The sequence below is a fragment of the Macaca thibetana genome, chromosome 9, assembly GCF_024542745.1.
Source record: "Macaca thibetana thibetana isolate TM-01 chromosome 9, ASM2454274v1, whole genome shotgun sequence".
NCBI lineage: Eukaryota > Metazoa > Chordata > Mammalia > Primates > Cercopithecidae > Macaca > Macaca thibetana.
Window position 1 is genome coordinate 59,287,221 of NC_065586.1, and position 12,277 is coordinate 59,299,497.

General features: G+C 41.9%; 2 protein-coding genes across 4 annotated transcripts in view; one reads left to right on the top strand and one right to left on the bottom strand.

Annotated features, from left to right (window-relative positions):
* CAMK2G (calcium/calmodulin dependent protein kinase II gamma) overlaps positions 1-12,277 on the top strand; it is a 1,229,125-nt gene that overhangs the window by 852,914 nt on the left and 363,934 nt on the right. The gene's annotated exons all lie outside the window — the stretch shown is intronic.
* The window catches only part of ADK (adenosine kinase), a 711,694-nt gene that overhangs the window by 526,610 nt on the left and 172,807 nt on the right, over positions 1-12,277 (bottom strand). Inside the window, exon 1 of one of the 3 annotated variants that reach the window (XM_050803507.1) lies at positions 6,175-6,532. The exons of the other annotated variants lie outside the window; for them this stretch is intronic. Within the exon in view, the coding sequence (XP_050659464.1) occupies positions 6,175-6,188 (14 nt within the window). The 5' untranslated portion in view covers positions 6,189-6,532. Of the gene's footprint in view, positions 1-6,174; positions 6,533-12,277 lie in introns of those variants that run through there. 3 annotated transcript variants of the gene reach the window in all.

A 12,277-nucleotide genomic window follows, 5' to 3' on the forward strand; every position in this document is an offset into this window, starting at 1 on the left:
AAACCCTGTCTCTACAAAAAATACAAACGTGGGACTACAGGGCTACATGTGGGACTGTAGGGACTACAAGTGGGAATACTCCCAGCTGCTCAGGAGGCTTGAGGTGGGAGGATCACTTAAGCCCGGAGGTTGAGGTTGCAGTGAACTCTGTTCATACCACCACACTCCAGCAAGGGCAACAGGGCAAGACCCTGTCTCAAAACATAAAAAATAAAATAAAACCAAGGAGGTATGAAGAAGTAGGGAGACGTGACTGTTAACCAATATTGCAGGAAAGGGTTAACATTCAAACAGTCGAGAAAATCACTTTGGTTCAAGTTTTATCTTTGACAATTCTGCTTAATGTAGCAATATTGTGGCTGCAAAGATTTGGAGTTAGAAAACCTTATATGCTTTTTTTCAAACAAAGATGACCTATTTATAAATGGGAGCATTAACAGCTGACAACGTTGCACATAAAAGAAAGATTCTTGGCCAGGCACGGTGGCTCACGTCTGTGATCCCAGCACTTTGGGAGGCTGAGGCAGGAGTTTGAGATCAGCCTGACCAACATGATGAAACCCTATCTCTGCTAAAAATATAAAAATTAGCCGGGCGTGGTGGCATGCGCCTGTAATTCCAGCTACTCAGGAGGCTGAGACAGGAGAATTGCTTGAACCCGGGAGGTGGAGGTTGCAGTGAGCAGAGATCGTGCCATTGCACTCCAGCCTGGGCAATAAGAGTATAACTGTGTCTCAAAAATAAATAAATAATAAAGATTCCTGTTTTAGTCCTTCAAAATATTCCATAAATGAAACAATTTCATTTTATTTTAAAAGCTCACTTACCTCTCTAAAAAAATCCCACCGCATAAAAAAAAATTGTCCAGTAATGTGAATTTACAATTCTTATTTTAAAAACACAGGTAAAAATGAGTTTGAAAACTCAGTTTTAAGGCTCTAAAGAAACCAACTCAACAAAGACAGTTTCAATCTTAGCCAGATTTTAGTCTCCATATGAATGTTCTGAGTGGCTTGGCAGATTCTATTGGACATACCTCAAAAAGTTTTGAGTGTTAGAAGGAAAATACCCCACGACCCCACCCACTGCCCACATAAATTTTCCAATGTAGGCTTTAACCCACAAAAGTGGGTTCCAGAATCATCATGTAAGGCACAGTAATGTCCAGAGTCCCAGAATAGTTGTAGACCAAACCTGACCTATCTGGGCAGACCAAAGAATAGGACTCCTTAGCTCTATAATAAATACTCCCCAACTCCATTTCCTAGTCTTCCCTGGCACAAACCCAAGCTGTAAGCAATGCCCAAAACCAGACTAGACACTGATGTTAGGAAAACAAGGCAATATTCAGAGGGGAATTTTGAAATAGTGTTGCTCAGTGAAAAATACATAAAGTAGGAGTCAGAAGATCTAAATTCTATCTTAGGCTCTACCACTAGGTCTAAGTAGGACATTTCACTTCACTTTGGATACAAGGTCCAGTATAGAAAAGGAAAAAAAGTAAAATGCTAAGATCCTCTTTGAATCCTGACATTCTACATCTTCCTCTGTCTCCTGAATTTAACTCAGGCACCAACTTCACTATTGTGCCAATTTAAAATGACAAAAGCATCAATTTATCAAATATGTTCTATCATTTCCCAAATGAAGACCAGTAGGAATCTGATCTATATAACAAAAGATATAAGTTGTTCTCCAAGGACACGTGGCTTCAGAGGCTGTAAATTTAGACTCTTAATCAGTAATTAAGTAGTAGAATAGAATACAAATGATGAAATACTATCTCCAGCCAAATTCAAAGATCTTAAGTTTAAAAAAAAAAAAGTTTTCATTTAAAATCATTATTTAGGAATTCCTCAGAGTTGAATACTACACTAGAAAGGGAACTGAACAAGGTATCCAGAGATCTCATATCTAGTTCAAGATACGTAACTGTGTGAACTTAAACACGTCACACTATCTCTGGGCTTTAATTCAACTGTAAAATGATAAAATTAGGTAAGTTTGTTTCCTGTCTAAAAATTTAAGATTTAAACATTTTTTCTCACATGACACCATTCTCTAGAGGGCTCAAAGTGCTTTTATTCTATTTTTTAAATGCTTTAAAATTTAAAAGCACTTTTACACTTATCCAGCAACACTGGTAGGATGCACATTAGTGTCTCTACTGAGTTACTTCATCAAACAAATGTACAGAATAGAAAAGAGAAATGGGGCTGGGTGCAGTAGCTCACACCTGTAATCCCAGCACTTTGGAAGGCCGAGGTGGGTGGATCACGAGATCAGGAATTCAAGACCAGCATGGCCAACCGGGCACAGTGGCTCACGCCTGTAATCCCAGTACTTTGGGAGGCCAAGGCGGGCAGATCATGAGGTCAGGAGATCGAGACCATCCTGGCTAACAGGTGAAACCCTGTTTCTACTAAAAATACAAAAAATTAGCCTGGCATGGTGGCGGGCGCCTGTAGTCCCAGTTACTAGGGAGGCTGAGGCAGGAGAATGGTGTGAACCCGGCAGGCAGAGCTTCAAGTTAGCCGAGATCCCATCACTGCACTCCAGCGTGGGCGACAGAGTGAGACTCCGTCTCAAAAAAAAAAAAAAAAAAAAAAAAAAAGACTAGCCTGGCTAACATGATGAAACCTGTCTCTACTAAAAACACAAAAATTAGCTGGGCGTGGTGGTGGGCATCTGTAAACCCAGCTACTCAGGAGGCTGAGGCAGGTGAATCACTTCAATCCGGGAGGCGGAGGTTGCAGTGAGCCGAGATCCCACCACTGCACTCCACCCTGGGTGACAGAGCAAGACTCCCTCTCAAAAAATAACTAAAAAAAAAAGAAAGAAAGAAAGAAAAGAGAAATGGAAGATCAGTAACTCAAAAAAGGCTCTCAATTGGGCCCAAGATATTCTAAGCATTAGTCCTCATTGATTTTCAATCCTATATTCTTTCATAGCCATTGCTATGAAAAGAGTCACATAGTACTATATTTAGCAACAATTAAGGGTGGTGTAAAAACAAGAACATTGGACACAAAGTCAGAGTTGGATATCTTGTAATCATTCAGCTTATCAGTAAAAGGGAGTCAATAATACCTACCTTTTAGGCTACTGTTAGACTGAGCACAAAATGGGAATGTTAACAGAAAGGGGTCCCGATCTAGACCCTAAGAGGGTTCTTAGACATCATGCAAGAAAGAATTCAGGGCAAGTCCATAGAGTGAAAGCAAGTCTATTAGAGAACTAAAGAAACAAAAAGATGACAATTCCAAAGACAGAGCAGGGGTATGGGCTGCTCAACTAAGTATAGTGTTATTTCTTGATTGTATGCTAAACAAGAGGTGGATTAATCACGAGTTTTCCAGGAAAGGGGTGATGATTTCTCAGAACTAAGGGTCTCTCACTTTTTTAGACTATACAGGGTAAGGTCTGAACGTTGCCATGGCATTTGTAAATTGTCATGGCACTGGTGGGAGTGTATTTTATCATGCTAATACATTATAATTAGTGTATAATAAGCAGTGAGTATGACCAGATGTCACTCTCATCACCATCTTGGTTTTGGTGAGTTTTTGCTGGCTTCTTTACTGCGTCCTGTTGTAGGGTCTTTGTGACCTATGTCTTCTGCCAATCTCCTATCTCATCCTGTGACTAAGAATGCCTAACCTCCTAGGAATGCACCCCAGCAGGTCTCAGCCTTCTTTTACCCAGCCCCTATCAAGATGGAGTCGCTCTGGCTCAAATGCCTCTGACAGGAACATGTCTGATATCATAATTGCAAAAACTAAAGATATGACATAATTGCATTAAATGTAGTGTTCACCAGGAAATGGCTGGTATCTGTAGGATGACCAGCTCATTGAAAACTATCACCATATAGAGTCACTTCACTTTCAGTGGCCTCCCTGCTCTTCCCCCCAACACCTAGCAGTTGTGTTCTCTTGGTTAACCCTGCCTACTTCTGAACCCCAGTTACCAAGTTCATTGCAGGATAAGAAGAAAGTAAAAGAGTTACTATAGTTGTCTCTCATGATACTTCACAATTTCTGTCCACAGAAACAGCTTTTTCAGGAAATTTAAGTAGTATACTGTTTCTATAAAGGCACCATGCAGAGCACTAGATCATGGAAATCTAGATTCAATTCCTAACTTTGCCAATGATTTTGCACAAGGCACTCAACTTTTCTTTGTCTCAGTTTCCTCAGGTGTAAAATGTAATAGCTAGTTTAAATCACATCTAAAAGAGCTTTTTCGAGCCATGTTACTATAGTTCAAGATTATGTAAAATACAGACTGACATCTCAAGAAACAAGCATAAATAAATTTTATTATCAGTTATCCATCCTTTCAAAACATGTCAAGTAAGGATGGTGTCAACCTTTACATTAGTCTTTTAAAAACAACTATCAACCCCTACATTAAAAGATACATACTGCTGTCACTTATTAAACAGCAGAAGCTTTAGATTTGGATGTTTCTCCAATGAGACAGGGTCAGGAAGATGATAGTCAATTAAAACTGAATCCACATAACAACTGATTCTTAACACAGAAAGTATTTGACCCCTACACCTAATTAGTAGCATCCTGTGATAATGAGAAGGGGAATTAACTCTGGCTATAACAGCCTAATTCTAATTCATCCTAAAATACTGTTAGCTTTAAAAGCTAGATTTATATGCCCCAATATAATTTACTGTGAAATCTTTCCATGGCGGGGGGGAAGGGTCACCATGTTTCAGCACCTGAATCTCCTTCTGCATAATGAGATAAGTATGTTGTCTATGTTAGTACAGAATTAGGCAATTTAGGCCTGTGGCGGTAGCTCATGCCTGTAATCCCAACACTTTGGGAGGCCGAGGCGGGTGGGTCACTTGAGGTCAGGAGTTCAAGACCAGCCTGGCCAATATGGTGAAACCCCATCTCTACTAAAACTACAAAATTAGCCTGGTGTGGTGGTGGACACCTGTAATTCCAGCTACTCGGGAGGCTGAGGCAGGAGAATCATTTGAACCAGGGAGGCGGAGGTTGCAGTGAGCAGAGATCGTGCCATTGCACTCCAGTCTGGGCAACAAGAGCAAAACTCTGTCTAAAAAAAAAAAATATATATATATATATATGTATATATATATATATATATAAAATTATGCAATTTAAGAGACAGACTGTGTCCGAGTTCAGCACAGTTAGATCTTACTGATCCTACTGAGGGTTAGGTTCCCAAGCTATCTCTTAAACACAATGTAGTAAAAATTGCCATTGAGAAGCCCTTAAATCACCAGGACAGGTGGAGCCTGGAAAGCTCATAGACCAAAAATGAGCTTATTTTATTTCTCTTCACATTTTTGTGCTGGGGCCTCCCTTTCTCTGGGACAATAAAGCCCAAGTTCTGCTTTTAAGAAGGCTAGTCAGAACACTGGGTACCTAAGGCAATTTATCTCTTTTTATAAATAGTTGAACTAGCGTAAATTAAACAGTCAAGGCTACTGAGAGAAAGTGGACAAGCCCATTATCCTGTCCCCATTAACAAAAAAACCTTCCAAACTGGAAGGGCAATTGGGGGAAGTCTCCAGTTTCACGGCTTTCGCTACATGCCCAGTATCTCCCAACTCATTTTACTTGTGACTCTCAGATAAAAGGAGTAAAGAAACAAGATGGTACCTTCGGGAACCAGGGTCCTAATTCCAGTCTTGAGCAAACATTTTAGAGACACACAATTTCACAACTTGAGGGCAATATACCTGCATCAGAGAAGGGCCAACTTTGCAGGTCTGCTCCAGGCTAACAATGAAGTTCTGTCAGAGGGCATGACACGCAGACATGACACACACTGTGCACGCCACGCTCCCTCGGGCCCTGGGCCGCCCCCGGGGGCGCGGGTGGGGCACATTTTTCATGTGAAATCCACTACACACCCAAGAACGCTCGCAACCCTGGAATCTGGGCGAGGGTCACCTCAACCAAGCAGCGACACACAGGACTCCCCAGTGTGCCACAGACCCGAAAACTTCTGAGGAAAGCAGAAATGGCCAAATGAAAAGTGCGGAGGGAACCCCCAACACGAGGGGGTCCAGCGGCGGAGGCAGGCTCCAGACCACCCGCGAGAAGGAGCGACAGTGCTCAGGCGCTCAGGAGGCTAACGCCCAGCCCGGAGCAGTCGAGGCAGCCGCCCGCACGTTACCTGACGGACGTCATGGCTTCGCTCTCCTGCCCCACGCCACGGCGCCCGCGTCCGATGCTCTACGTCCGCTCGGGCAGCAGCAGGTACCACAGCAACTGCTTCCCGGCTCAGGCACTCAGCGACTGGGAGCGCGTCCTCACACACCCCGCGCGCGGGCGGCCCCTGGCAAGCCGGCCGCGCGTGCTGATTGGAGGGAGGCCGGGCGCTCCGCCCCGGGCGAAGGGCTGGAGATCGTCCCCAGACGCCGCGGGCCACCGCGTGTCTCGTGCCAGCTCGCTGGCGCGCGGGCTAGCGAGCTGACTAGCGGGCGCAGTGGCCATCTTGAGTCCTGGTAACAGCGTCCCCGTCACCCCGCAGTTTACAAGGCGAGAGATTGGGTGCCCGCCCCAAAAATGGCCGCGCCTCTGGCAACCAGTTTAGCAGTCACATGGCCACGGTCTACCTCGGCAAGCTCAGGTCCCTTTAACAGCACTTAGGAAACAGGCGATGTCAGGGCAGGTCTTCGGGAATGGGATTTAACAGCCAGCAAAATCCATCTGCAAAGGTGGGGGGGGAAAAAGCAACAGCCTGGGAAGCCTCAGCCTAGGAAAAAATAAAACGCCTGGCAACAGCAGCACGACGTGCTAATTCCAGTCCGCAGCCTTTGAGAGTCAATTGCTGGATCTGATGGTCCCAAACGTTCCTGAACTTCAGAAACACTTAGAGCAGTTTATTTAATATGGAAAGTGTCACTTTATGTATCAGAATCTAGAAAGGTAAGGCCTGGACATCGGTATTTTTAGCAAGTTGCCAGGTGAATCAGGTACAGACATAAAATTTTACAGCCTCTGGGCCCCACTCAAGACTATCCTATTTGACACACCTAATTACCTCACTTTCCAGAGAAGCATGCGGGCTATAAAAAAAAGAATCTAAGACCACAGAGGGGAAAAGTGTATGGCTCCCTAACTCCTAACTCTAATCTTACAGGTTTAATGCAGTTGAAGGGTTAAGAAACTATGAACCAATAAAAGGAAAATTAACTCCAACTATGAAAAGGGGGGAATCAGTAAATGCTTTATGATCTAAATTGCTTTTCTTTATTGCTTTATTCTCTGTGCAATAATTTTTTTTCTTTTTTTCTTTTTTTTGAGACAGGATCTCACTACATTGCCCAGGCTGGTCTTGAATTCCTAGCCTCAAGCAACCCTCCCACCTTGGCCTCCCAAAGCACTGGAAATATAGGTGTGAATGACTGGGCCCTGTTATACAATGTTATTAATAGACTACAATATCCAGTGGCATTCACTTACTGACCATCTAGGATGGTGATCAATTTCATATGTCTGAAATCAGTTACATCAGCAGCAACCCAATACCATCAGATATTGAAATTGGCTGATGGGACTGAATAACTTAATTTTTAATTTATTTAATTTTAATTCATTTAAATTTTATAACTGAAACAATATATTTTTCCATTAAACACAATTGTATTGTTTTGGTTGGACTACATTTCACTTTTTTTTTTTTTTGAGATGGAGTCTTGGAGTGCAGTGGCATGATCTTCAACCTCCGCCTCCTGGATTCAAGTGATTCTCGTGCCTCAGGCTCCTGAGTAGCTGGGACTACAGGCATGCGCCACCATGCCTGGCTAAATTTTTTTGTATTTTTGGTAGAGACGGAGTTTCACTGTGTTGGGCAGTCTGGTCTCAAACTCCTGGCCTCAAGTGATGTGCCCACCTTAGCCTTCCAGGTGTGAGTCAACGCTCCTGGGCTCTTTTTATCTTTTTTAATGTGGCTACTAGAAAATTTAAAATTACAGGAATCTTGCATTATATTTATACAGAACAGTGCTGCTCTACAGTCTAAGTTAGCCTTCCCTATCACTGTCCCTGTGATAGAATAATTAAGTTCACAAAATCAAATTAGTAAGGAAGCCAGTTTATACAAATCTGTTTCCTTGCTAGCCATAAAACACATCAAAATTCCAGAAGATTTCAAGTTTCCTTAGAAAATGCTATTTTTAGCATTGTTCTCTTTAATTTGGGAAATGCCTACCTAGAATGAAGCCATGGTCTATAAAACTAATGTGGTCAGTCCATGAGTAAAAGCTGTTAAAACACTGAGCTGTACTTGGTGTGGTTAAGACTTTGACCGAAGGTCCACAAGCAGAATTAGTCAGTTGTTCCTCTGGATTAAACAGCATCTGAAGCAAAGCAGCAGCTGGATTAGCAATTCAAAGTGTGGAGACACTGACTAGAGTTACCCACCTTCTCTTGTGGAAAATTTTAATAGATAATCCACATTTCAAACCATCAGTGCTTTTCAAACTTTTAACATGCATACAAATCTTGTGGATCTTGTTAAAATGCAGGTTTGGCACTGCAGGTATCAGTAACCAAAACTTTGCATTTCTTTATGTTCCCAGGTCTCACCAATTGTTTCTGGTCTGTGGGCCAGGCTGAGTAGCAAGGCTGTAGAGGTAGCAAGAGATACCTGGTTTGCAACTTCTGCTTGACTTCCTATTACCTGCATGACTTTAAGCTGTTTTTTTGTTTGTTTGTTTTTGTTTTGTTTTTGAGATGGAGTCTCACTCTATCACCCAGGCTGGAGTGCAGTACCATGATCTTGGCTCACTGCAACCTCCACCCCCACCCCCCCACCCCATCCCCGAGGTTCAAGCATTTCTCCCACCTCAGCCTCCCGAGTAGCTGGGACTAAAGGCATGCACCACTATGCCTAGCTAATTTTTTTTTTCGTGTCTTTAGTAGAGACAAGGTTTCACCTTGTTGGCCAGGTTGGGCTTGAACTCCTGACCTCAAGTGATCCGCCCACCTCGGCCTCCCAAAATGCTGGGAATACAGGCATGAGCCACCACGTCGGGCCTTTAAACTGGTTCTTAATCTGTCTGTCCCTCGGTTTACCCATTACATGCTGTTCAGGGCACTATGAAGATTAAAATTTAATTAACTATAGTAAAGAGTCTAATAGAATCCTTGGCACATGGCATAATTATTACTTTGTTATTATCATAATAGTTGAACTTACATCTCTGGAGGCATGATCCCAAAACTAACATGAACTTGGCCCTCTGAACAATCAAATGCACTTTTGCTCATGCTTAATATACTTTGGTAACACCCACCTTTGATTTGTAACATTAAAATTTTCAAATTAAAGCCACGCGCTGTGGCTTATGCCTGTAATCCCAGCACTTTGGGAGGCTGAGGTGGGAGGACCACAAGGTCAGGAGTTCGAGACCAGCCTGGCCAATATGGTGAAACCCCATCTCTACTAAAAATACAAGAATTAGCTGGGCCTGGTGGCACACACCTATAGTCCTAGCTACCTGGAGGGCTGAGGCAGGGGAATCACTTGAACCCGGGAGGCGGAGGTTGCAGTGAGCTGAGGTTGCTCCACTGTACTCCAGCCTGGGCAACAAGAGCAAGCCTCAGTCTCAAAAAAAAAAAAAAAATTCAAATTAAAAAAAAACTAGCCAGGCGCAGTGGGTCACACCTGTAATCCCAGCACTTTGGGAGGCCAAGGTGGACGGATCACAAGGTCAGGAGATTGAGACCATCCTGGCTAACACAGTGTAACCCCATCTCTACTAAAAATACAAAAAAAATTAGCGAGGTGTGGTGGCGGGCGCCTGTAGTCCCAGCTACTTGGGAGACTGAGGCAGCAGAATGGCGTGAACCCAAGGTGGAGCTTGCAGTGAGTGGAGATTGCGCCACTGCACTCCAGCCTGGGCCACAGAGCGAGACTGCATCTCAAAAAAAAAAAAAAAAACTATTTTTGATACCAAAACAGGTAGTCTTAAAACTTTATTTTTTAACAAATATACTAAATTCAGTATAATTAAGGGAAGATATGGGTCTGCAACATTAAAATAGTTAATAAAATTGAAGCCATACCAAAGATTTCTTAAACTCATTTTTGATATTTGCATCTAATTTTTTTTTTTTTTTTTTTTTTTGGAGATGGAGTCTCACTCTGTCACCAAGCTGGAGTGCAGTGGTACAATCTCGGCTCACGGCAACCTCTGCCTCCCGGGTTCAAGTGATCCCCTAGGTGTGCGCCACTAGGCCCAGCCAATTTTTTGTGTTTTAGTAGAGATGGGGTTTCACCATGTTGGCCAGGATGGTCTCAATCTCCTGACCTCGTGATCTGTTTTTTTTTTTTTTTTTTTTTGAGACAGAGTTTCTCTCTTGTTGCCCAGGCTGGGGTGCAATGGCGCAATCTTGGCTCATTGCAACCTCTGCCTCCCAGGTTCAAGTGATTCTCCTGTCTCAACCTCCTGAATAGCTGGGATTATAGGCATGTGCCACCATACCCAGCTAATTTTGTATTTTTAATAGAGACGGGGTTTCTCCATGTTAGTCAGACTGGTCTCGAACTGCTGACCTCAGGTGATCCACCCGCCTTGGCCTCCCAAAGTGCTGGGATTACAGGTGAGCCACTGCGCCCGGCCAATCAGCTGTCTGGCCAGGAGCAATTGTTCACACCTGTAATCCCAGCACTTAGGGAGACCAAGGCAGGAAGATCACTTGAGCCTAGGGGTTCAAAATCAGCCTGCGCAACATAGGGAGACCACTCACCTGTAGTCCCAGCTACCTGGGAGGCTCAGATGGAAGGATGGCTTGAGCCTAAGAGTTCAAGGCTACAGTGAGCTGTGTTTGCGCCACTGCAACCTAGCCTGAGCAACAGAGCAAGACCCTGTCTTAAAAAAAAAAAACAAAAAAAAATCCATGTAGTGTAGGAAATGAAAAAAAAGTTTTTCACTAATGGTCAACAAAACTTTCCAAAAGTTTATTCTCTCAAAATTTAAGTACCAGTCATTTCAGCAGTTACAAACACAAAAATATTATTTCAAGAAAGAGGACTCATGTGATCTTTCAGAGTCAATAATGTAGGGACAAAAGTAAAGATATATTTTTCCAGGTAGAGGCAGAAGTTCTTTTATTCACAGCAACTTCCCTTCCCCAGACTTTCATGCTCTATTATTAATCTTTTCATGCAACCTAGTCTTATTCTAAATACACACACAGACACACACAGACACACACACACGGACACAGAGAGAGAAAGAGAAAGCGAGCTGAGAGAAAATACTGAATAACTACTACTTTTGATCAATTTTCTAAACAATTTATTTCAACCCTATTCTTTTCCTAAAAGCCTAGCCTACTTTAGGAGAAAATAATCAATTTAAATTTTTAACCTTCAGTAGCCTTTTTACAATTAGAATAGTTGAATCAAGGTAAGTGGGTCTGAATAGTTTGCTCTTCGTAAGACTGGTATGTAAATATTCCATATATTTTATCTAATCTTGTGGTTAGTCTGGCCCTATAAAAGCACTCAGATACATAATCCAAAATAGCTAAGTGCCTCCAGACAGCATAACAAAAATGTGGACCCATCCACTAATCTCTTCAACAAATGCTTCAGGCCCCAAAATAATAGCAAAGTTCTCTTCAAACACAACCAGTTTGTTAAGGGTGTGATAAAACAAGCACTCTCATATAAAATTAACAGGAGTATACATTAGTACATTTCTACTACAAAGATTTTTGGCAATATGTGTCAGTAATTCCAATTTTTAGGCAACTATCATTAACAGAGAGACCAATGTGTATAAAGATTTATATACCCAGTTACTCATTTCAGCCTCATTAACAATAGCAAAAATTTATTATATCCTAAGTAACCAGAAATACGGTAATAGTTAAATAAATTACAGAATGTTATGGAACTATTATAAAATGTTTCCATAGACTTTTTAAGGACATAAGAAAATACTCATGATAAAATGTTAAATGAAAAAAGCAAAACAAAAGGAAGTAGAGTATGAACTCAACTGTGTTTAAAAAAATACACACCATATATGCATATATGCATAGAAAAAAAGGACTGGAAAGAAACACACCTAAATGTTATTATTAGTTATCTCTGGAAAATAGGATTATGCATAATTTTATTTACATTCATCTATCTTATTAATTTTCTAATACTGGTTTTATAGTCATAAATTTTATAATTATTAAATTTTAACTATCTTTTTTAAATGGCTTAAAAATACAAAACTTAATCCTGCCCTTTTTGAAAACTTGCATTTTTA